This window comes from Typopeltis vanoorti, chromosome 24, assembly GCF_054136105.1.
Source record: "Typopeltis vanoorti isolate ZY-2024b chromosome 24, IOZ_Tvanoo_1.0, whole genome shotgun sequence".
Classification (NCBI taxonomy): Eukaryota; Metazoa; Arthropoda; class Arachnida; order Uropygi; family Thelyphonidae; genus Typopeltis; species Typopeltis vanoorti.
Window position 1 is genome coordinate 60,938,410 of NC_143572.1, and position 25,148 is coordinate 60,963,557.

The following is a 25,148-nucleotide window of genomic DNA, read 5'->3' on the forward strand; positions in this document are numbered from 1 at the left end:
CAAGGGGTGTACAGGATATGACAGTACTACATGAAAAAATTATATCATTACTAACTTCCTATCTACAATTTTCCTCCAAATCAGTCTGTTACTTGTCAAGATTCCAACATTATCAGATCTTATATTTCTATCGCTAAGGCACTTTGTACCGTATCAATCCACTTATATCTTGGTCTTCCTCTGGGTTGTTTTCTTGCCAACCTGGCAGAGAACACTTGTTTTGCTAATCTTTCCTCTCCCATTCTATTTAAGTGACCATACCACCTGAGATTAGCTCTGCTGACGCATTCCTGGATGCTGACAACGTCAAGTTCTTTCCTAATATCCTTGTTTTTAATATGATATTGCCATTGATGCCATCTTTTCACCCCTTTAATCTTTCTCAGAACTCTCATATCTGCGGTCTCTAGTATTTGGTCAAGTGTTTCACTTCTGACCCAGCTCTCAGTTCCATAAGTTAAAACTGGTTTGAACACTGTCTTGTATACAGCTAATTTAGTGTTCCGACTAATTTCTCTCTTATTCCATATGAATTTATTCAATTGACTTCCCACCATATCAGCTTTGCTGATTCTGTTGTCTATTTCTATATTTAATTTACCATCTTCAGTAAAAATCGTGCCTAAGTAGCTGAAATGTTTTACTTGTTCCACAGGTTCTCCATTCACAACACAGTTGACATTTTCAATGATTCTGCCTATTTTAATTGTCTTTGTCTTTTTATTGCTGACCTTCATACCATATCTATTACAACAGCTATTCAATTTAGTCAGAGAATCTTGCAGACTTGTAGCGGATTTATTTAGAAGTATCACATCATGCGCATAAAGCAAAGAGCTGACATTAACATCTCCAATTTTGATATCATGTTTAATACCACTTTCCTTCATGATGTGATCCATATAGATAATGAATAACAGAGGGGATAATGTACATCCTTGTCTCACACCAGTTTTAACATTAAACCATCTTCCTGTACTTCAATTCTAACTGCTGACTTACAACTCAAATAAAGACTAAGTATTGCTTGATATAATGCCCCATTGACACCATATAACTGCAGCGTATTGAATAGCTTCTCCCTTGGCACCTTATCATATGCCTTTTCCAAATCGACAAAACTTAAATACAGATCTTTGTTATATTCCCATGCTTTCTCAACTATTTGTCATAAAGTGAAGATCTGATCCTGACAGCTTCTATTTGTCCTGAATCCAGCTTGTTCTTCACCCAGCTTTTCTTCCACAATTCTTCTCAACCGTTTCTCAAGTATACTTGCATAGATCTTGCCAGGAACACTCAGTAGTGAAATACCTCTGTAATTCTCACATTCAGTTTTATTTCCCTTTTTATATATGGGTACTATGAGAGCTCTACTCCAATCATCAGGAATTCGTCCCTCTGTCCAGGCTTTCTGAACTATGCAGTGCAGCCACTATAAGACTCTTATACCATCATACTTCAGCATTTCTGGTTGAATATCATCTACTCCAGCTGCCTTTCCACATTTCAAGCCTTTGATGACTTTTTTCTACTTCAAGTATGGATATGTATTCCTGATTGCATGCTTGATCGGTGTTTTTTACCACTCTGCTGTCATCATTGCTTGTTTTATTTAGCAGTTTTTCAAAGTAATTACTCCATACTTCAAGGATATCTTTTTCTTCCATTTTCATTTCAACCTTTATCATCTCTAACTCCTTTTACAGCACTCTTTTCTCCATACCTAAGCTTCTTTAACAACCTGCAGAATATTTTGCCACCTTCTTGATATTTATTTTCTATATTCTTGCCAAAGTCCTCCCATTACTTTTGTTTAGCTAGTTTTACACAGTGTTTAGCATTCTTGCATTTGTCTCTATATTCTCTAAGAGCACAAGCTGACTTATTTGACACGAACTTTTGATATGCTTTCTTCTTTTCCTTCACCGCCTCTTTAACTTCCTGTGTCCACCAGGGAGTTCTGATTTTTTTATCCTTGCAGACAACCTCACCACATGCCTCTCAGGCAAAACAATCAGGATTTTCTTCGGAGTTTGGCACTGAATCTCGAAGGTTTGATTCCTGTTCTCAAACCCTTTCATTTTTTCTTCAATAATCTTTATGTATTTTAGTCTACAGTTCACATCTGAGAGCTGCTGAACTTTTGTTCGCTTTAAAACTTTCTTACATGTTATTCTTTTCAATATGAAATTCAATTTTATCCTGCTTAAGACTAAATTGTGATCACTTCCAATTTCAAATCCTCTACACTCTGCTGTCCTGCACCAGGGAGAAAACATCACTATCAACAATAACACAGTCAATGAGACTTTTCTTATTCCTTGCCTCTTCTCTCCATGTGAATTTGTGCACATTTTTATGCTGGAACATGGTGTTAGTAATAACCAGTCCATGTCCTGAGCAGAAATCCAACAGATATTTGCCATTATTATTAGCTTTGCTCTTTTCTCCAAATTTTCCCAAAATATTTTTGTATGTCTCGCAATCATTTCCTACTCTGCTATTTAGATCCCCAACAAGGACCAGCTTTTCCTTTTTCATTGTGTCAGTTGCTTTTTCTAAAGCATCAAAAAATTCCTCCACTTCTACCTTAGTAGAACCTTCTGTGGGACCATAGGCACAAATAAGTCTCATTGTCCAGTTCCCCATTCTCATATTTGTCCACATTACTCTACTTGAGACTGACTGCCATTCAAGAAGATTAGCCTCGTATTTTGTGTTGAATACTATGGCTACTCCTTCTTTTCCTTGATTGTCATTACCTGAATATAACATTTTATATTTATTGCTCAGAAAGATCTCACCAGTTTTGGTCTTTTTTGTTTGTCACCCCTATTATGTCGATCTGGTACTTATCTAATTCCTCAGCCAGCTCCATCTCTTTGCCATTCAGGCTTCTTATGTTGATAGTACCGATCTTTAACTCTGGTGATGTTGAGTTGGGGTTTGTTTTCAGATTTGTTCCAGTAGCTGACTTTTTGCTGTTCACCCTGGTTCCCTGGCGAAAACATCGCGGGCTTTGTTTAACTGCGCGACGCCCCAGCCGACATGAAATTTTGTCATGTTGTACCATCATTTTTTATTTTTCTTTAACCAATAAGAATACAATTTGGTCGGCTAAATCCCAAATTGCCAGCCCATCCTCGATCGTTCAGTATCCAAGTAGATACCCAACAGGGTGCACCACGAGAAGGTGAGGATTGGACATTAGGACAGAAGCCCTGGTCGGTTCTCTGCATTCCTTTAAAGGCTATGTGGAGGTCTCCTCTCAGTTATACCGCTTTGACCCATAAGTACCCCTTTTTAGAAAGATTTGTTGTTTTAATTAACGATATAAAAAATTTTCTTTATGAAAAAGGAGATATATTTATCCACAATTGAATGATAAAAGATGGTTGTTACACTTATCATTTTTAGTAGATTTCTGAACGAAATTAAGCAATTTAAATTTAGAGTTACAAGGTAGAGATAAAAATTTAATTGACATGTTAAGTTCAATAAAAACTTTCCAACAATACTTTTATTAAAGAAAAATATAAATGACCGCGAATTTAGATATCTCCCATATTCATTTAACTTTTTTGAACAAAATGAAGAAATGCTTCGCTATGATTTAAAAGAATTTATTCGTGAAATAGAATTAGTTGAAGAAATAAATTCAAGATTTAAAGATTTTAATAAAACTGAAATAATTGTATCTTTTATCAATAATCCATTTCAAGAAAACTTGAACATCACAATAATTTCAAATAAAATCAGTCAACTGTTTGATATAAACCAAGCTGAAGTAGAACTTGAGATAATAAACATTCAGAATAGTTGACATTAAAAATCAATAAACAATGAAGTCATTTGGAAGTATGCACATGAAAAATTCCAATATTTACTGATATTTTGCAAATATTCTGTCGTGTTTCAGATCGACATACTTTTCAGAATCCGCTTTTTCAAATATGACCGTCATAAAAAATCGATTAAGAAATCAAATTACAAATGATCATTTGGATGATTGTCTGCGATTGGCTACTTCTTCGTATCAACTTGACTATGAAATATTGTGAGGTCCAAACAATGCCAAATTTCGCATTAACTTTTTTTTAATCAACCAGCATTTCCTGTAACTTGTGAGTTTGTAATCAATGTGTTGTTTTTTCTAACTTTGGTTTTCCAAAATCGAGAAATAAATATTTTATCATCATCATCATCATCAAATTCCTGCCATGTACCCTCAAGGGGTGTACAGGATATGATAGTACTATATGAAAAATTTACATCATTACTAACTTCCTATCTACAATTTTCCTCCAAATCAGTCTGTTACTTGTCAAGACTCCAACATTATCAGATCTTATGTTTCTATCGTCTAAGGCACTTTGTACCGTATCAATCCACCTATATCTTGGTCTTCCTCTGGGTCGTTTTCCTGCCAACCTGGCAGAGAACACTTGTTTTGCTAATCTTTCCTCTCCCATTCTATTTAAGTGACCATACCATCTGAGATTAGCTCTGCTAACATATTCCTGGATGCTGACAATGTCAAGTTCTTTCCTAATATCCTCATTTTTAATATGCTATTGCCATTGATGCCATCTGTTCACGCCTCTAATCTTTCTCAGGACTCTCATATCTGCGGTCTCTAGTCTTTGGTCAAGTGTTTTACTTCTGACCCAGCTCTCATATCCATAAGTTAAAATTGGTTTGAACACAGTCTTGTATACAGCTAATTTAGTGTTCCGACTAATTTCTTTCTTATTCCATATGAATTTATTCAATTGACTTCCCACGATACCAGCTTTGCTGATTCTGTTGTCTATTTCTATATTTAGTTTACCATCTTCAGTAAAAATTGTGCCTAAGTAGCTGAAATGTTTTACTTGTTACACAGGTTCTCCATTCACAACACAGTTGTCTCACTTCTTGCTGTCTCGAACGTAAACAACCTAGTCGGGTTGGTGGGTCTCCCCTATGTGATGTTGTCAGCTCATTTCTTTGTCACATATACAGATGGGAAAGATAAGCTCCTGGAATGGCCTGACTGTTCGTGTTTGCTGCTTTATGTTAGCTCGCTCATTCACTAAAACATTCATTAGCCGAGTCCGAAAAACAGCGAAAAAATCTTCGTTAGCCAAAAAATTCGTTAGCAGGGGCACTCGTTAGCGAGGTATCACTGTATTTATTTGCACTTTTTTCAGACGAAACATGAGGAAGAAAGAAATACATTTTCCAATCCAGATAGATTAAAAAAAAAAAAAATTGATAATAAAAAAAAATCTCTCTTGGATTATTGATTTGTGTGATGTGGGGGGGGGGGGGGGGGATCCTTTTGAATTGTTCCAAGAACGTTTTATTTTCTTCAAAATCATGTTTAAATTCTTGTTTTTCAATATCCTTTTTCCTATCTCCAACATGTTTTATAGTCATTGTTACATTTTCATCTTTTATACCTATCATACAAAGATTACTAGCATTATCAAAAAGTTCCTTCTTTTTCTTTATACCATTGTTTTTATCATTTTTGTATTGAAATATTTTTCATTTTGCAAATTTCATTATATTTTGTTTCTTAGAGCATGTGCATCCTGTTTTTCATGTTTCTCTCTCTCTTTTTTTTTTTTTTTTTTATTAAGTCTAAATTTTCAGCATTCCATAACGAAATTTTCAATATCTGATATTGAGTCAATTTTTTTAATATCTTTTGAAATTCTTTATTTTTCACTTTTAATATTCTTAAGATGTTTCTGATTTTCTTTGTCAGTTTTTGTCCTTCCATTCCTTGGTTTATTACTATTTTGCTTTTGACTAACCGTGATCTTTGTTTAATCTAATTTTGTTTTTAATATTTGTCATGTACCATATGTGGTTTTTCTCTTAATAAATAATCAATTTCATACTGATTATTCCCTTTGAATGTCACTTGGTTCCCCCCCCCCCCCCCCCAAAAAAAAAAACTTCATAATTTTTTTAGATTTCTTTCATCTGCATATTTCACTAACATTTCTCCCCTTTCATTTCTAGTGCCAATACTATTAATTCCCTCAGATGATTCTTTTGGATTTTTCCTCCCTTAGCTTTGCATTAAAATCTGCCATTAAGATATTAAAATAATGTTTACCATCCTGATGTATTATAAACAAGTTGTACTTCTTGTAGATGAACTACCCCCTAAGGTATATCTTTTATTTAGTCTTATTGTGATTTGGCAGATTCTTTCTGATACAAATTTTACATATTCTAACTTATGCTTTATTTTATTGTTAATCAAAATACCCACACCATGTTTGCTTTCATCTGTTTCTCACTTGTTATTAGTGGATGCCCATTGCTTAGATCTTGAATTGTATTTCTTTTGTGTGTTTGTTTCAATAATTCCAGTTATATATACCATTTAATACTTTTAAGTCTTTATCCAGGTTTACTAGAATTCTTGCTGATCTTTTTTTCTTATTTTAATGCATTGTACATTTTTTGAAACATGGTTAGGTTTATTTCCATCTAAGACATCACTCCTTTGCAGGATTGGAAGTGTTTCATCATGTTTCGGGTCTAAAGCAGTCTTATTTGTGATTATGGCCTGTCTTTCTTCTCTTCATATTCATGGGGGTTTTTGGTCTAATTTCCCATGCTGACTAAATGGATTTTATTGTTTTCTGTGAGCTGTATGGTAGAATAATAGGAAATGGAAGGCAGGTGATGGATTAGACCTTTAACCCTTTGAGTTATTCTAATAGCATAGCGTTTAAAGAATCATAGAAGTTAGAAAGTAGTAAGTAATCTCTGTGACTGTGTCTCTCCTCAGCTTTCTACATTACATCATGCATGCATGATGCCTTTGAGAATGCCAGGACTTGTTCATTTTTCAGGTTGGATATCCCATGCCAAATATTATCGGACTTAGAATCTCCTCTATACTATGCTGACTTAATTTCCTTGCCTCACTTTACCTTCATCTGCTGTTTCTACCACTGCTAATGACTTTGACTAGCTTTCTTTCAAACCCTAATGACTTTACTCACTTATGTGATCGTTTATCCCTGAAAGTTGGTCACATAGTCTGATTATCCAAATAGTAACATAACTTTCTTGGATATTTCACTGTCCATAATTCCAACCGATTCCCTTTCTCCAACTTTGCAGACAAGCTAGAAGAGCAGCTGGATTATATGCTGTAAGAAAACATGAATTGTTCACTAATCCATAAAAATTCAAGATAATTCTCATCATTCTCCCACTGCCCTGGACCTTTTCTTAGTCAGCTCTCCCTCTGAAATTAATAACCAAATCATTATTTTTGCTGGTTTGAGTGCCTTTTATTCTCCACTCCACTTGAAAACCTCAACACTTAACAAGCCCTGTTTCTCCAACAAATGTGCCAAAGTAGTCTGAGCCAAAAATTGAGCTTATACGCCCTCTGTCTAAAAAAAAAACCGAACGTTTTGAAAATAGAAGAAACGAATGGCACCACCTGTTGTATTTTTTGTTGTCAAAGGTGGCAACCTTCATTAGTGTTGTGTGTCAACTGTTTATGACATTGATTCATTAGAAGCCAAGTTATAGTGACTGTGTTTTGACGAATGGTGGGAAAATGAGTTTCAAACAGAGAGCCGTGATTGACTTTTGTGTTAAACTTGGTTAAAGTTTTACCGAAATGCATCAAATGCTTCAAAAAGCATACGGTGATGAATACTTATCCCATACTCAAGTTTACGACTGGTTTAAGTGATTTCAAAGTGGTCATGAGACTCTTGAGGACAACGGAAAGCCAAAACGATGTTTTTGGATGATGTGCTGTCCAAAAACTGGAGTGAGCGAAGTTAACATCCAAAAAGTGTGTGATTTCATCAAAAAAAAAAAAAAACCCGAAATCGTCCATGAGATTGATTGAAGATGAATTGGGGATTCCAAAATCAACTGTGTACACCATTTTAACCAAGAGTTTGGGCCTTCGTAAATTGAATTCGCGATTTGTTCCCCACGAGTTGACCGACAACCAAAAAATGTATCAAGTTGAACACTGCAAGGACCTCATTAAAATCGCTCGTAAGGACTCAAACTTGCTTGAAACGATCATTACTGGTGACAATACGTGGTGTTTTGAGTATGAGCCCAAAACAGAGTGCTGAGTGGAGACCACCAGAAGAGGAGCATCTGAAAAAAAAGTTGCTTGGGGAAGTCAAAAGTAAAGACAATGCTGATTTGTTTCTACGATTCCAAGGGCATTATCCAAAAAGAATTCGTTTCGCCTGGCCAAACGGTCAATGGTGAGTTTTATCTCAAGGTTTTGAAGCGATTGATCATGAGAATTCATTGCATATGGCATGGATATCATGATGCAGGCAGCTGGTCACTTTTGCACGATAATGCACCATCTCATTGTTTGAACATTGTGAGACAATTTTTGAGCAAAAAGCAAGTTTGTGTGTTGGATCACTCACCATATTCACCTGATTTAGCACCTTGTGACTTCTTTCTCTTTCCCCAACTTCATTTGCTGATGAAAGGAAAGCGATACGACACCATTGAAAATGTTCAAGCGGCAGTAACCATGACTCTCAACAGTATCCCAAAAACTGATATAAAATACTCATTTAATGAATTAATTGACCGTGCCAAACGCTGTATCGAAGCTGAGGGAGAGGATATTGATTGAAATAAATGATTTGAATAATTATAATTGGCCTGTGTTTTATTTTCTATCAAAAGTTCGGTTTCTTTTTGGATAGAGGGTGTATTTATACAGTGCTTGAAGTCAAAAATTCCATCCTTTCACTCAACTTACATTACAGTCCATGATATCTGTGGGGATGGGGACTTAAAATTTGACAAACCTGCTGATTATCATAACAAATTTTCTAAATTGTGATAATAGCTGTTTTATTGTTGAACACCTCATTAATATAATAGTCTTATTGCTTGAATTTTTGGAACCACTCGAAGGGGGATATCTTTAATTAGATATATATTTCTACCTACTTTATTTATATTCCTAAATGGAATCTTGGTAGCAGTATCAAATCATATTTCCAAATTTTTCTGTTCTGTTAGAGGCTGGAAGATATCCTGATACTTATAATAAAGGAAGTGGCACTCCTGTTCGTAATGACTCTTATGGGTCAAGTGGAGGAAGCTATTATGAAGACGATCATAGAAGTGTGAGCAGTCGGGATGGTGGTAGGTCAAGAGGTATAAAGAAAATACATTTATTTGTTAAACTTTTTTTGCAGTTATTAGAATTATTTTGTAATGGAAATATTTTTACTCCAATGATTTTGCCACATATTGTTATCTCTATGTAGTTTTGGTACATATTCATGATAGTGCTTCACAGTATAAACAACACCAATAGAGAAAAAAATAAATTAATTTATTGAAGTTAGTAATATTTCATTGGTTTTCTACCTGGCATCTTCATTGCACAAATGATAATTGTAATGCACACACAGGCAAAAGTCATTAGAAACAGAACTCATGTACTAATATGGTGTCTTCTGTGGGCTGGATAACCATAAAGTCAATTTGGAGAAGTCGGGTTATCTGTTCTCAGAATGATTGTCTCCCAGCAAATTATTAGTATGTTCAATGAATTCATTTTCTTCTCTCTTGGTGTTGTTTATATCATGAAATGCTGTTATCAATAATCAGGAATGCCTAATCCTTTCTGTATGTATACAGTGATGCGATTATTTGTTAGGATAGAAGTAATCTTGAAAATGTGAATTTACATTATTTTTTAGTGCTGTAGTAATTAATTTCTATATGTATGAGGGTTGGGGGGGTAATCTGGAAAGTTCTGATACACATCTAGAACAAAAATTAATTTTATGTCTTCTTATATATCCTAAAAGAAAAAGAACAAATTTTACAATTTGATGAAACATGGGGGTTTAAAGGGTTTTAAAATATGTTCTTTCTTGTTTTATCAGTTGCATTAATATATTTTTGTTCTAGATGTTTATCAGAACTTTCCAGACCCCACTCATATGTATGTGCTTTAAGCATGCATGGAAAATATTTCGTGTATGATGTAATAACTTTTAGAAGTAAATACTCCAGAGAAAGGGAAATAACTAAGATTTTTTTGAAATTAGATTAAGCATAAAGAGATTATCACAAATTTTCATCCTGTTATCGTTATATTATCATATAGATTAACTTATCTTTTCATTTAATATGTTCTTAATGTTATATTTGCAGTATATGATTTGTACTATTTCTTCTTTCATAAGCATTTAACTGAAACTTATTCATCTGTAAGATCTGGCTTTCATTGTTGGAGATTGCCACTCAGACTGCCATCATTTTTGATCTGTGATGCTCAAAGTTTTCTTTCTGTCAAGGATATTGATTCCATCACATGCTATCTTAATCATTCTTAAAATTCTTATAGCCATTATTATTAAATTATTAATCTGTAAAATTTAGTTTTACATTCTCTTAAGACCAATGCATGAGATAATTTTTATTGAATGTCAGTGTGCACAACTCAAATTGGTTTCCTTCTCTGTTTCCATTGATCAAGATTGAAGCAAGCTTCTGAGGTATTTACATTTCACAAATCTGACGTGATGAAAAAAAAATTGATGTGCAATTAAAATAAAACTAATACCTGCTAAACTCCAAAGACCAACTACAGCCTCTGGAGTGTAGGTACCCTGCAGCTGCAACTTTTCTTGTTTGGGACAAATAAGTAGGACAGCCAACATCCATATATATCAGAGCACCAGGATTACATTAGATTCCATCAGTATGGCTACTCAGGATTAGCATACCGTGCACTGGATTCCTAGCACAGGATCCAGTGGGGTAAAAGCCATCTTGCTCCACTGAAGCAAATTTAAATTCGAGGGGCTTTTCCTCGAATCTGCTTGAAGCAGTTCTTACCAACTACCCCCAACCTAAACAAATATGGTTACATCAGACTACTCCTCATATGGTAAACCCTTATCTGTAGACAGTCAGCCTAACAGCCAAGAACACCCAATCAAAACCAATAGGTAGTGTAATTGTAGGATTTGTTCTTCCTGTATCTCTCCTGTTTTCATCTTTGTTGCTGAAGTGTGCCTGCATGCATGTATTGAATACCATTATATTAATCCCTGAAGGTGCCGATTTAACGTTGGTGAAATATAGGAAGTAATAATTAAATGTTTTTAGTTACTATGAAGTCTATGTTAATTTTCTTAAATGTATATAATGCAATTCTACTTATGAGAGAAATTTGTGACATGAAATTAAGAATTATCAACACATTAGCACAAGAAAAGTATATTTAATATGTTGCCAGATATTTCAGTTTGAAAATAACAAACTATCATCAGTGGCTTGACAGGAAACAGTCTTTTACAAGTTAGAATATAAACAATTGATCATTCAAAATTAGATTGAGCCATCTCATGTTATATCGCTAATCACCATATCATTTCACTGAAGACACGTAAGCATAAGAGTAAAGAAATAAATTTACAATGTCATACAAAAAACTTAATTTATAAAATCATATTAAAGATATCATTAGACAGGTGTAGTATCTAGAAGGTATTAATTTAAAAAAAAAAAAGATCAATGTGTTATTCGGATCAAACTTTCCCATATTTTTTACAAGGATATGCAGTCATTTTGATTCCAGTTAGGATGTTGAAGTAAGGCCTCAGCACTCTTTGAATAGGCATTCAAATTTATACTGACATCTGTGTAGAGAGCGAGTTTTGGACTAGAGAATGTTGTGTTTTGTCTCTATTCCATGTTGTGCCAATCCAGACTTATTGGATTTGTTGTGAAGAATATAAGATTGAGCGTCTGGTTTGTCCAAAGTAAGAAAGATGGCAGTCACATGAAACTCGGTATACACCAGGAAGAGACATAGTTGAGCATTTAGATTATAGGAAATAGCTGGATATTTTATTGATAGGAATATAAATGGCTGCTAATTCCGGAGATATATGGGATTGGAACTAGATGTATTGATTCTTTGTTATGGTTTGGCTTGTAGGATTCGAACAGATGTTGTGTAGTCCTTTAGGAGAAGCCATTTAATTTTATGTAATGTTTGATAGTAGAAAGTTCTTTCTGTAATGATGGGGAGTTGAACAATTAGTTTTTTCTAGCTCATCAAATTAAACATTTTTTGATTTCTGTCTTTTGAGGATGATGAGCAGATTGTTTGAGAATGTAATGTCCAGTAAAAGTGGGTTTTCTGTAAACAGATGTTAAATTACCTGATGGTGAGCAGATGACAATGTCTAATGATAATTTATCTTTTTCAGTTTACATGATGAACTTGATACAAGGGTGTAAAGTATTGATTTTGGCTAAAAAGGAAGGGAAGGGTGTCTCACTTTGTTAGAACTCTAGTCCTTCATCCATGCGTTTCACTTAATTTTGTGTTGCCTTTTTGTGTGTATGTTATAAGTCTCGTATTATAATCCCTTACAATGTCTCATTGACCGAGATGAAATATTGGAAGAATTAAATAACATTTTTGATTCTTTTTCAGTGCTGTTTCACTCCATTAAGCCTCTAACATGAGTTTCTCTTAGCACTTAAGCCTTAACACTTGAATGGCTAAGAATAGCTCTCTAGCAACTCAGTTACATGATCAGTCTTATTGTGGTCAAGCCCTATCACCTAAGTAATTGTGATAATTTCATTTAATTGTAATCTGTGACATTTCCTCAAATCTTCTGAAATCATGTATGCTCTCAGGTGGCTGCATTTATTTCTACACTCCATACATACAAGCTTGTGGGACCTCTTTCCAAGTAGCATTGATATTGTTGATGCCCTTGAGGGTATTATAGGACCACCAGTTTTCTTTGATAGACATAATGCATGCTCATTTCCAGTAACAGATCCTTAAATTTCTACCAAAAGCTTTAAGTAAAAAAAAAAAAAAAAAAAAAAAAAAAAAAGTTATAATTAATGTTACCAATGCTGGTAACATAAAGTGCTCAAGAATTTCTTCTTACACTTTGGAATTGACTCTTTCGTACACAATACACAGCCAGCCTTGGACCCTCTGCAGTCATACAAGCCAACACCATGACAGAGGTTGAAAATTTCACCGAACGTTCATTCATTCTTTATCAAATGCTTCTTGCTTAATATACCAAACATATATCCCTTGATGACCGTGGGACACAAAAAACATACTTTCATCACTAAAAAATACCTTTTTCCAGTCCTCTTGACCCCACAACAATCTTTGCTTACACCATTGCACTCTAGCTGCCTTTTGCTTGGAAGTCATAAGCGATTTTGTCTTAGGTGCACTTGATTTAAAACCCAATTTGTGAAGTCATCTCGATGTCATAAGATTTAGACTCATTCACGCCTAGTTCTTTCCATCTCCTTGTAAAAATACCTTATACTTCAGAAGTGGTCTTTCCTCACGCTATTCTTCAATTTCCTCTCATCTCTTGATGTAGTTATTACCTTTCGACTTCTATTACAGTGATTATTTTGAAAACTGCAGTTATTAGAATAATATCATTCACGCTCGCTTGAGAATGTTTCAATTCTTTAGCTATAAACTGTTGAGTTTGGCCTTCTTTGTGTAGAGATACCATATGAAACTTCATAGCTTCTGATATGTCACTCATTTTTCCGATGTTTAGCAAATGATTTAACTGAAATCCACATGTAAATGATTCCTCATACATGAGTCAGTCCTGCAGCTATTGAAATATATGCTATTTCTGTGCTCTTCTCAAACCAATTGGAAAAAATTGACATATTTTGATATTTTGAACCATGTTAAAAATTATTCTAATTTTTTGAATGTTTTCAAATAAGTTTTCTTTTAATTCATTTTTATTTTTCATATATTTCTGTAATTACATTTAGATGAGGCTAATTCATATTTGGTAATAATTATTTTCTATGAAATAAATTAGAATTGCAAATCATTCAACACATTTTCTTTGATTATTCTATTTTTTTTATTATTATTTCAAGGTGTAGAACATAAGTTAACTGGTATTGTTTGATTAGGTACACCTGGCTACTAGAACAGCACTGTCTTCTGAACATTCATTTTATTTGTATCCTTAATTAAGTAGACATCACATCAAACAGTTAAGAGATATTGCTATGTGTGTATGTTGTAGGTATTGAGAAGGGAATTGTTGATTTTATTTTATAGACACAGAAATTGTACTAAATATTTCATGAAGCTTTTTTTTATTAGGAGAACGAACAGCAACTGCTAGTGGAACTACAGGGGCGAATCGTACAGACTTCTCTAATTTTGGCAACCGTAGTAGGAAGAGTAGTGCTGATTTTAGTACAAACACTTACCCACCTCGTAGAGGAGAAAGGTAATTTGAGATTATGTATAAGCTGTATGTAATAGTTTAAGGCTTATGTGCTAGCAAAACAACTCAATGGATCAGAGGTCATTGTGGAAAGATTTTTGCTTCATTAGAAAGTATATTATACTTGACAATAAATTATATTCTTGTTTTAATCCTTTACTCAACTGTAAGCAAGCAAAGTTCGCAAGTAGCTGTTAACTTCACCTCAGTTGTGTTAGTATCCTACAATGCAAAAACTTTATGGGAAGAGTGAATACTCAGACATGTTGTCATTTTCTTTAAGGTCTCATCACTTGGATGCAGACCCAGGAAGACATGAAGGTTAAATTAACATAGAAATCCATATTTTACATATATATATATATATATATATATATATATATGTAGTAAAATGTGTATCACTATATTAGCTGAGATAGTTATGGAAAGATTTTGCTTGGTTAGAAAGCATATTATACTTGACGAGAATGAGAGATTATATTCTTGTTTTCATCCTTTACCCAAGCATAAGCAAACAGCTTGGTAACCAAGCAAAAAAAAAAAAAGTTCCCTCTGATCCAGAGTATTGTTAACATGTTGATACACCATGTTTTGTATTATAGTATACTAAGGTAACTGATGTGGAGACACTTCACATGCAAAACGCTTGGGAAAAGGATTAAAACAAGGATATAATTTCTTGTCAAGTATAATATACATGACTTTGTGATGAGTGTTGTGAATTTAAAATTAGTACTTTACTTGCATATTTTACTAATTAGTAGGTTAAATTTAGATCGAAAATAATACATTAGAAAGAGTACAAACTTAGATCAAGCAAGTCTGCAATGATGTGATGGCCACTGCTGGAAATATTAGGTTCTATAAAAGCAAGGATATGGGCAGATTACACCTGCCCATATCCTTGATGGACATTAAGCCATTTTGTTTAGATTTGTATTTTGTAGGAAAGGTTCATGGGATTCGGCTGTTTGTGGACATTTACTATTTGTATAGTCAGTACTTAAAATATAAATAATAATATAAATAATAAAAAGAATCTAGTTTAAAAGTCCTAACATTTCGTGTTGGTAAAATCAGATATTGAGGTCTCGTCAGTGGGAGCCAGATCTGGAGGTGGTGATACTAAGGTGGAAGTAATGCAGATGTCTTATCACCATATACCAGTTGCCAAAAGACCTCAATAAAGGTTGAAACTGGTCTGGGTTTCAACCTTTATTATACATTTCTGCAAAGATCATTATACGACATGTACGACATAGCATTATACATGTCTGCAAAGATCAGAACTTATACCATCTTTACCACAAATAGCCCCACTCCTGAAAATACTTCAGGTGCAAACTTAGTTTGCTTACAGTTGGATAAAGGATTAAACCAAATATTTAATTGGTAACATAGCTAAGTGAAAAAACTTACATTATTATTAACAAACTAAATAATAATATCAAGGATACAAGGGTTTTCAGAGGGAGCAAAGTGATCACATTTTATTTTAAAAGCACATTTCAATTCATAAAAAGAACCACATACTTCAAAAGAAAAAAAAAAAAGATGAAGAATTGTCATCTAATAAACAGTTTAAAATTCACTTCCTCGAACAGGACAGTGTTAGAAACTTATATAAAAGCAGAATAAGAGATAAAATAAAACCAACCACAAACAATGTTGGAACTGACTGGAATAATATAAACCATACTATAAAAGCAGCAGAAGAAAGTTTAGTTTACAAATCAAGGAAAAACAGAATGGCTAAGAACTTGGAATGATGACTTAAAGGAATTAATCAAAAAGAAAAAATTCTTTTAAAATATATCTGTAGAGTAAAAACACTGCTGACTATATACAATATAAGAAACTATGGGCTGAAGTCAGAAAGCTTTGCAGAAGTATGTGCAGAGAAGATTGGAGTAAATATGTTAAATCACTTGAGCAGGATATCACTGGACCAGGTTTTAAAATTTTCAGGCAACTACAAACAGCAGAAAATGACCAATTAATAAATAATCTAATTTTCAAAGATGATTGGATCGAATATTATAAAATATTGTAGAATGAAAAACAAGAAATAGAAAACAATGACAAAACTCATAGAATTGTAGATATCGATATACAGGAAAGTACAGGAGAAATAGTAATGGAAGAATGGATAAAGGATTAAACCAAATATTTAAGGAAATATTTATAATATTTAAGAAAAATAATTTTAAAAAATCAAGAAATAGAAAAAGCCTGGACCTGGATGGAATATGTGTTGAGTTCTTTAAATATACAGACAATAGCTTAAAAGAAAAAAGAAAACCTGCTTAAACTTTTCATCATCATCATCATCATACGTATCAAGGATTTAGGTCTAGTATGGCCTGTTCCGGCCTTAGAAGTCATCGTTGAATCGTTTAAGAGGAAGTCCTGGTTTTCTTTTTCCTAATGGCTTGTACTTTAAGGCTTGTTTTGGTAATCTTTCTGTTTTCATTCTTTGAACGTGTTCCATCCATCTATGTTTATATTTTTTAATTTTTTCAATTACTGGTTCTTGGTTTAATTCTTTCATAATATCTTCATTTCTTTTGTGATCAAATAGGGTATACTTTGCAGTTTTTCTCATAAACTTCATTTCTGCTGTTGTTAATCTTTGTTTGTCTTTTTGTTTTATTGTCCAGATTTCGCTTCCATACATTAAGACCGGTAGGGCTAATGTATTGTATACTTTTAGCCTGGTTTGTTTTTGAACTAGGTTTGGTTTAAATATAGAGTTGATTACTCCTGTTATTTTTAAATATTTTGCAATTTTTATGTTTATATCTTTTTCATTTTCATAAGTGATCATACATCCTAGGTATTTAAATGAATTCACCTGTTCTAAGATCTTGTTATCTATTACTATTTTAGTTCTTGCTGGATCTTGTCCTTTAAAGGCCATAGTTTTTGATTTTTCCGTTGATATTATTATACCATAATCTTTGGATATCTCATTTAGATTTAAAAAAGCTTTCTGTAAGTTATCTTCAGAATTTGTAATTATTATTTGGTCGTCTGCAAAGAGGAGAGTGTTTAAGTTAACTGTAGGTGAAAGTTTAATTCCTTGATGTAAATTTTTACTCCATTTTATTATTATTTCATTTAAGTAGATATTGAAAACAGTTGCTGAGAGGGGACATCCCTGTCGGACCCCTTGGTTTATCTCTCTTGTATATGATAGCTCATGATTTAATCTTATTTGTATTTGATAATTTTCATATATACTTGTGACAGCTTTTAGGACATTATTTGGTATTTGTCTTTCTTTTAATATGTTAAATAATATGTTTCTTTTAACTTTGTCAAATGCTTTTTCAAAGTCAATAAATGCAATATGTGTTTCTAAATTATATTCTCTTCTTTTCTCTATTATTAATTTTAGGCAGAAGGCTGGGTCTATACATGATCGTCCTTTTCTAAATCTATTTTGTACCTCTAGAATAAAGTTTTCGGAATATTTCATTAGTTTGTTATTTAAGATTCTGCTGTATATTTTGTAACATGAATTTAGTATACTGATACCTCTATAGTTTTTAGGGTCATCTCTATTACCTTTCTTAAAGATAGGAATCACAATTGCTTTTTTCCATTCTATTGGGGGATACCAGTTGAGTAAATTTTATTTAAAAATAATAAGAATCTTCCTTTGAATCTTGTTCCTGCATATTTATATAGTTCTGAACCTAGCTTATCTTCTCCAGGTGATTTTCTGTTTCTTGTTTCTTTCAGGCTGATTTCTAATTCTTCTTCAGTTATTTCCTTTTCATTTTCGTTAATTGTTTGCCAGTTATCTTTTTTAAAATATTTGTCTGTCCACAGTTCTGTGTAGTAATTTAGAAATTCTTCTAATTTCAATTCAGTGTTTAATTTTATGTTTTCTTTGGTATCTGCATTTAGGTGTTTCAAAATCTTATATACATTGGGTCTTATTTTATATAAATCATGTTCTAAATTAGAAACAAATTTATTCCATGATTCTCTGTCTTTTTCTGACTTCTCTTTTAGCTATGGCTCTTATTCTTTTATATTCTATTTCGTCTTCTAATCTTTTACTGCTTAACCATTTGTGATAGGCTTCTTTTTTCTTTTTGATTATTTCTTTGATTGTATCATCTCAGATCTTCAGTTTTTTTCTTTTATTGAATTTTTTGGTCTTTCCTAAGCTTTCATTTGCTGCTGCATTTAGTATCATTTTTATATTAAGCCATTCTGTTTCTATTTCTTCATTTTGTTTTATTTTATCTAGATACTGGTTAATTCTTTGTTCATATAGCCATTGTACATTTGTGTCATTCAATAGTCTAGTTTTATAAACAAATGTTTCAATTTTTCTTTCTGTTCTTGTTACTTGTAGCCATTTAGGTGGTAATCTTAATTTTATTTTAACAAGGAAGTGGTCACTGCTTATTGCATATCCTCTGTGAACTCTAGTGAAAATTTTGATGTCTTTTCATTTAATATGAAGTAATCTAATATTGATTTCCATCCTCTTGTTGCCCAAGTATATTTATGTATGTCTTTATGTTTATAGAAGAAATTCATTATTTTTAGGTTATTATAAACTACAAAGTCAATCAATTTTTTACCATTTCTGTTTAGAGTGTGTTCTCCATGTATTCCTATCTTATTATTAATTTTCGTGTTTCCAATTCTTGCATTTAAGTCTCCTGCTAAAATTATGTAATCATTTTTATTTATTTTATTATATATGTTTTGTAGCTGATTATAATAATCAATATTATCCTGTTCTCTTCCTTCTTCTGGGGCATATAAACCAATTATTGTTAAATAGCCTCTATCTATTTTTATTCTAGCTTTTATTATTCTTTCATTCCATAATTTATAAAGTTTTAACTGTTTTGAAAGGGAGTTATGAATCCAAATCATGACTCCTGCTTGTGCTCTTTGGTCTCTGTCGACTCCACTGTATATCACATTAAAATTTTCAGTTCTCATAGTTCCTTTTAATTTCTTTTTTGTTTCAGTGATTACTGCTATTTTAAAATTTCTTTATTTAATAACTGGTCTAATTCTATTTCTTTATATGCTATTCCTCTTACATTCCAGTTTGCTATGTCTATTATATTTTGTTGTTTCCATTTTCGTTTTCCCTTTTCCATTCCAGGGTCGTTTCCCATAGATTCAATCCGATTATCTTTTTCTGTCAGCTTACAAGTATGGTTATGTTCTCCATGTCAGGGGACTAGCCTGACGATGGAATAGTTCAGTGGTAGGGCTGCTACCTTAAGGCTTCTGAACTCGCCTTCTTCCGAATTTAAACCCATAGGAGGAATAGGGTATATTGAAGGGGATAGGGTAGATTATAGAAGAAATATAGTAAGGTTTATAGAGAGGACATAGTTGTAAGGCCAGAAATGAAAAGACCCCATGGCCCTTGAGACGCGCTCTCTAGGGGTTACAGGGTCCCCTGAGAGGCTTAAACTTTTCAATATCTGGAAATATCAAAAGATCCCAAAAGAATGGGAAACTAGAGTAGTAATAAATATTCACAAAAAAGGTCCCAAGGAGAAATGTGGAAACTGTAGAGGCATTACTCTCTTAATAATAGCATCTAAACTATATGTAAATATCTTAAAGAACAGATTAATTAAATACACAAAAAATTATTTAGAAGAAGAAACAGTGTGGTTTTAGAAGAGGGAGAGAATACACAGATGCCTCTTTCACAATGCATCAGATCACAGAAAAAATAAAAGAATTTAACCTGCCCACTTTCCTTCTATTTATTCATTATCATCGTTATCATGCATATCAAGGATTTAGGCCTAGTATGGCCTGTCCCGGCCTTAGAAGTCATCGTTTAAGAGGACGTCCTGGTTTTCTTTTTTCTAATGGCTTGTTTTGGTAATCTTTCTGTTTTCATTCTTTGAACGTGTTCCATCCATTTATGTTTATATTTTTTAATTTTTTCTATTACTGGTTCTTCGTTTAATTCTTTCATAATTTCTTCGTTTCTTTTGTGATCAAATAGGGTATATTTTGTAGTTTTTCTCATAAACTTCATTTCTGCTGTTGTTAATCTTTGTCATTTTGTTTTATTGTCCAGATTTTGCTTCCACACATTAGGGCTAATGTATTGTATACTTTTAGTCTGGTTTGTTTTTGAACTAGGTTTGGTTTAAATATAGAGTTAATTACACCTGTTATTTTTAAATATTTTGTACTTTTTATGTTTATATCTTTTTCATTTTCATATGTGATCATACATCTTAGGTAGTTAAATGAATTCACCTGTTCTAAGATCTTGTTATCTATTACTATTTTAGTTCTTGCTGGATCTTGTCCTTTAAAGGCCATAGTTTTTGATTTTTCTGTTGATATTATCATATCATAATCTTTGGCTATCTCATTTAGATCTAAAATAGCTTTCTGTAAGTTATCTTCAGAATTTGTAATTATTATTTGGTCGTCGGCAAAGAGGAGAATGTTTAAGTTTACTGTAGGAGAAATTTTAATTCCTTGATTTAAATTTTTATTCCATTTTATTATTATTTCATTTAAGTAGATATTAAAAAGAGTTGCTGAGAGGGGCATCCCTGTCAGACCTCTTGGTTTATCTCTCTCGTATATGATAGCTCGTGATTTAATCTTATTTGTATTTGATTATTTTCATATATATACTTGTGATAGCTTTTAGGATATTATTTGGTATTTGTCTTTCTTTTAATATGTTAAATAATATGTTTCTTTTAACTTTGTCAAATGCTTTTTCAAAGTCAATAAATGCAATATGTGTTTCTAAATTGTATTCTCTTCTTTTCTCTATTATTAATTTTAGGCAGAAGGCTGGGTCTATACATGATCGTCCTTTTCTAAATCCATTCTGTACTTCTAAAATAAAGTTTTTGGAACATTTCATTAGTTTGCTATTTAAGATTCTGCTATATATTTTGTAACAGGAATTTAGTATACTGATACCTCTATAGTTTTTAGGGTCATCTCTATTACCTTTTTTAAAGATAGGAATCACAATTGCTTTTTTCCATTCTATTGGGGGGGATACCAGTTGAATAAATTTTATTTAAAAATAATAAGAATCTTTCTTTGAATCTTTTTCCCATGTATTTATACAGTTCTGAACCTAGCTTATCTTCTCCAAGTGATTTTCCGTTTCTTGTTTCTTTCAGGCTGGTTTCTATTTATTGACTATGAAAAAGCATATGATAACTTGAACAGAAATCTACTCTGGAAAATAATACAAGATGATAAAATACTTCCTCGACTAATTAAAGCAATAAAAAGTCTATACAGAGAAACAAAAAAATTTGCATCAAATTGTAGATGGAACATTATCAGAACCTAAAACCATAAATAAAGGAATGAGAAAAGACTGTGGCTTATTCCCAATTCTATTCAACATTTATATAAGCAGAATCCTAAAAGAATGGAAAACAACTGTCAAAGATGGAATTAAACTAAAAAATAATATACAGCAAAATACAATACTTTATGGAGATGATCAAATACTGTTTTCAAATTCAGAAGATAAACTCCAAATTCCATCTAATGAAATAGCAAAAAAATTTAAAACGAATTTAAAACATCATTAAAAAAGTCAAAATCATGCTTAACAATAAAATAATAGAACAAGTTATTACAGAATTCAAATGCTTAGGAAACAGAATACAATACTGATTCACAATTGGAAGCAAGACTACAAATTTGTAATAGAATGAATGACATAATTAAAAGAAATTTTGTTAAACACATGACTAAAGAAACTCAATTAAGATTGCATAATATGACCTCAAAAACATCTCTCAAATTTGAAAGTGAAACTTGGATTCTAAAACAAAGAAACAGACAAAGATCGGAAGCAGCACAGATGAAGTTTCTAAGACCTCTCCTGGGACTCACTAGATTAGATAAAAAGAAAAACACAGAAATAAGAGAATAATTAGATACAAAAAACATACAAGAAATAGAAGAATACCAGCAAAATTGCCTACACCACATAGAAAGAATGAATAACTATAGGATCCCTAAACTAGCACTAGAATATAAACCCATAGGAAGAAATCTGTGGACTTGGAAGATGTAAAGATTAACCTCATCTGCAGAACAGGAACAAGACATAAAAAGCCTATACCTAACTTTGTTCAGACAATGGTAATGATTTAAATTATTGAATGGGTTGTTCTACAGAAATTAACAAGTGGGAACTATATTTCTAATTGCATCACAGGAAAAGTCTGAACTTTCATGTTCAAAGATTTTATACAGACTTGCAAACCATAGCTTTCTATATTTATTACAATAAAGAGCAAAAGGCTTCAGTTCAGCGATGAATACTTATATAAGTAAAATGATTATTAGATTCAGCATTATTTCAAAGCCGAATGTAGAAACTATGAAGCTTCCCATATTGTTGCTACTCCATATTTGCATATCTGTGTAATCTAAACAGATATTGTTTATTCATCGCAGTTATAGGAAGATTGTTATAAGGAGCATGTAATTTCTTGCTTCTTCAAATAGCATACATTTAATTCGCATCCAGACAACGTTGTCTGTTGTTTATTTTTATTTTTTTCCAGCTGTACTCATTTTATCATTGTAAACAGGCCTGAATCAAATTTTTCTGCAAGTCTGTTGGTTCTAATTGCATGCTAGTTAAAATGACAAGATAAATATATACAAATAATAAAATGCTTTTGAATTCATGTCTTCTTCTGTTAACCACCCAAATGGCTATGATGGATGAAATATATCCACCATATTTGCCTTTTATCTATCTTATTTCAGTGGTATTTCAATGGTATACTTTGCACCCATGTTTTGCAGACTAAACATGCCATGTCAGTTGGGATAGTAAATAAATAAATCATCTTTCTCTCTCTTTCTCTCTCACTCATATATGTGTGTGTGTTTTAAACTTTCATCTTTTGAAATGAATTTGTCATATAATTTATTTGAAATATTATATATACAGGTTTTAAAAGTTATGATTTTCTTTATGTAATAGTGAGCGAGTGAGTAATTGGAGGGATCCAAATAGTACTCGTGAAACTTGGCAAGATGATGGTCGTGGAGGTGGTACACGGAATACTTGGGATCGAAGAAATGGTGGCCGACGTTTTGATTATGATGATGATGACTGGAGTCATCCTCTTCCACGAGATGAACGTACTGAAAGGCAAGATATTATTTTTTGTAATATTGATTAGAATTTTCTATTAAGTCTGTAGATATTATTTCAGAATGTTTCCAGCCAGTTTTATATGCATTATTATAGTGCGAAATGTTTTATCATTATCCATTTTCTGTTCCGTTGCTGGACAAAGGCCTTCCTCTAAGTTCTCCTTTCATTTCTTTCTTGTGCTTTTCGATGCTATTGAATTTCCATCCATCTCTGGGATTCTATTCAGATATCAACTTTGTCCATTTTTGAATGTTATTTGTAATATGACCTGCCCATCACAATTTGGATGTTTTACTGGCAGTTATGTCTCTCACTCTAGTCTGAACTCTGATCCAAGTATTGTGCTTTCTATCTAGAATGGTAATACCAAATAATCTTTTAATTTTCCTGTGGGTAATCCTCAACTGGTTGGTCAGTTTTTTAGTCAAAGTCCATGTTTCACTTCCATATGTCATGACTGGAAGTATACAATTGTTGAATATTTTTCTTTTAAAGCAAATTGGGATGTTTCTTTTCAGTGTTTTAGTGTTTTCCAAAGGCTATCCAACCAAGTTGAATTCTACATATAATTTCTTCATCACAGTGATCTTTTGTCCTAGGTAAACTAGGAGGTTTCTTTATCAATTTCCTGGTGTCCCATTTGTATTGGATTTTTTGATGATATATTTATTATACATTATTTTAGTGTTTTGTCTGTTTATATTTGATTCTGTCCTATTGTCATGAAATTATGTAATTGCATTTGCTGTTCAAAGGTTAGATTCATCAACTCCCTTTCGAATAATCCATTATCTCAATTTTTAGAAACAAAACAAATTGGTTTTAATAGCATTCCTTTTAACACTTGTTTGTGGATAGTGTACTGTGATAGGTGTTTGTAAGAATTGCTTTGAATAGTCAAGATGCTTCTGGCATTTATTTCATACTTCATAAAACTGGATAAGAGCTGATTAAAAAAACTAGCTTTTGACATTGATTTCTGAAGTTATTTAAGTTATAATCAAATCCTGGTGAAATTGAACCCTAGTTGGTCTCATTTCAAAAAAAAAAAAAAAAAACCTGGAAATGATGCACCTCTAGTTTTTGAGAACTAAAAACATTGAAATTTAAATTATCAGAGAATTTCTTAGATTTATTTGGAAAGATTTGTGAATTGAATTTTTTAACACAAAATAAATAATTTCTTTAAATTAAATATGCCAAGAAATTATATTCTTGTTTAATCCTTTAACCAAGCATAAGCCAACAAAGTTTGTGTATGAAGTATCTTCATGACTAGACTACTTATGTATAGAAGCTAGTGACTTCATATTAATTGCCTTAATGAAGATCCTTTGCATACAAATTTTGTTTTCTTGCACTTAGATAAAGGATTAAACAAGAATATCATTTATTGGCATCTTTAATTTAGTTCATAATCAACTGAAAAAAACCCTCAACAAACAATTTCTTTCATGGTAAGGATTTTTTTTTTTTTAATTTAAGTTTGAGATTTCTATGGTTTTGCAGATGTATCTCTAATTTTCAGCATAAGGACTGTGTTATGTGAGGAGTAAACAAACTATATTTAATGCAAACTGTAATAGTTTCACAAGCCAGAAGGCTCACTTAGTCCGGAGATTAAAGTAAACAGAATGTTACATTCTCTGGTTTTC

At 32.3% G+C, this 25,148-nt stretch overlaps 1 protein-coding gene across 3 annotated transcripts in view; it reads left to right on the forward strand.

Annotated features, from left to right (window-relative positions):
• The window catches only part of bel (ATP-dependent RNA helicase bel), a 312,654-nt gene that overhangs the window by 113,777 nt on the left and 173,729 nt on the right, over window positions 1–25,148 (forward strand). For 2 of the 3 annotated variants that reach the window (XM_090413999.1, XM_090414001.1), the window contains 3 exons: window positions 9,046–9,183; window positions 14,186–14,315; window positions 23,317–23,487. In XM_090413999.1, the coding sequence (XP_090270125.1) occupies window positions 9,046–9,183; window positions 14,186–14,315; window positions 23,317–23,487 (439 nt within the window). The remainder of the gene's footprint in view (window positions 1–9,045; window positions 9,184–14,185; window positions 14,316–23,316; window positions 23,488–25,148) is intronic. The other variant, XM_090414000.1, reaches the window with a different exon arrangement.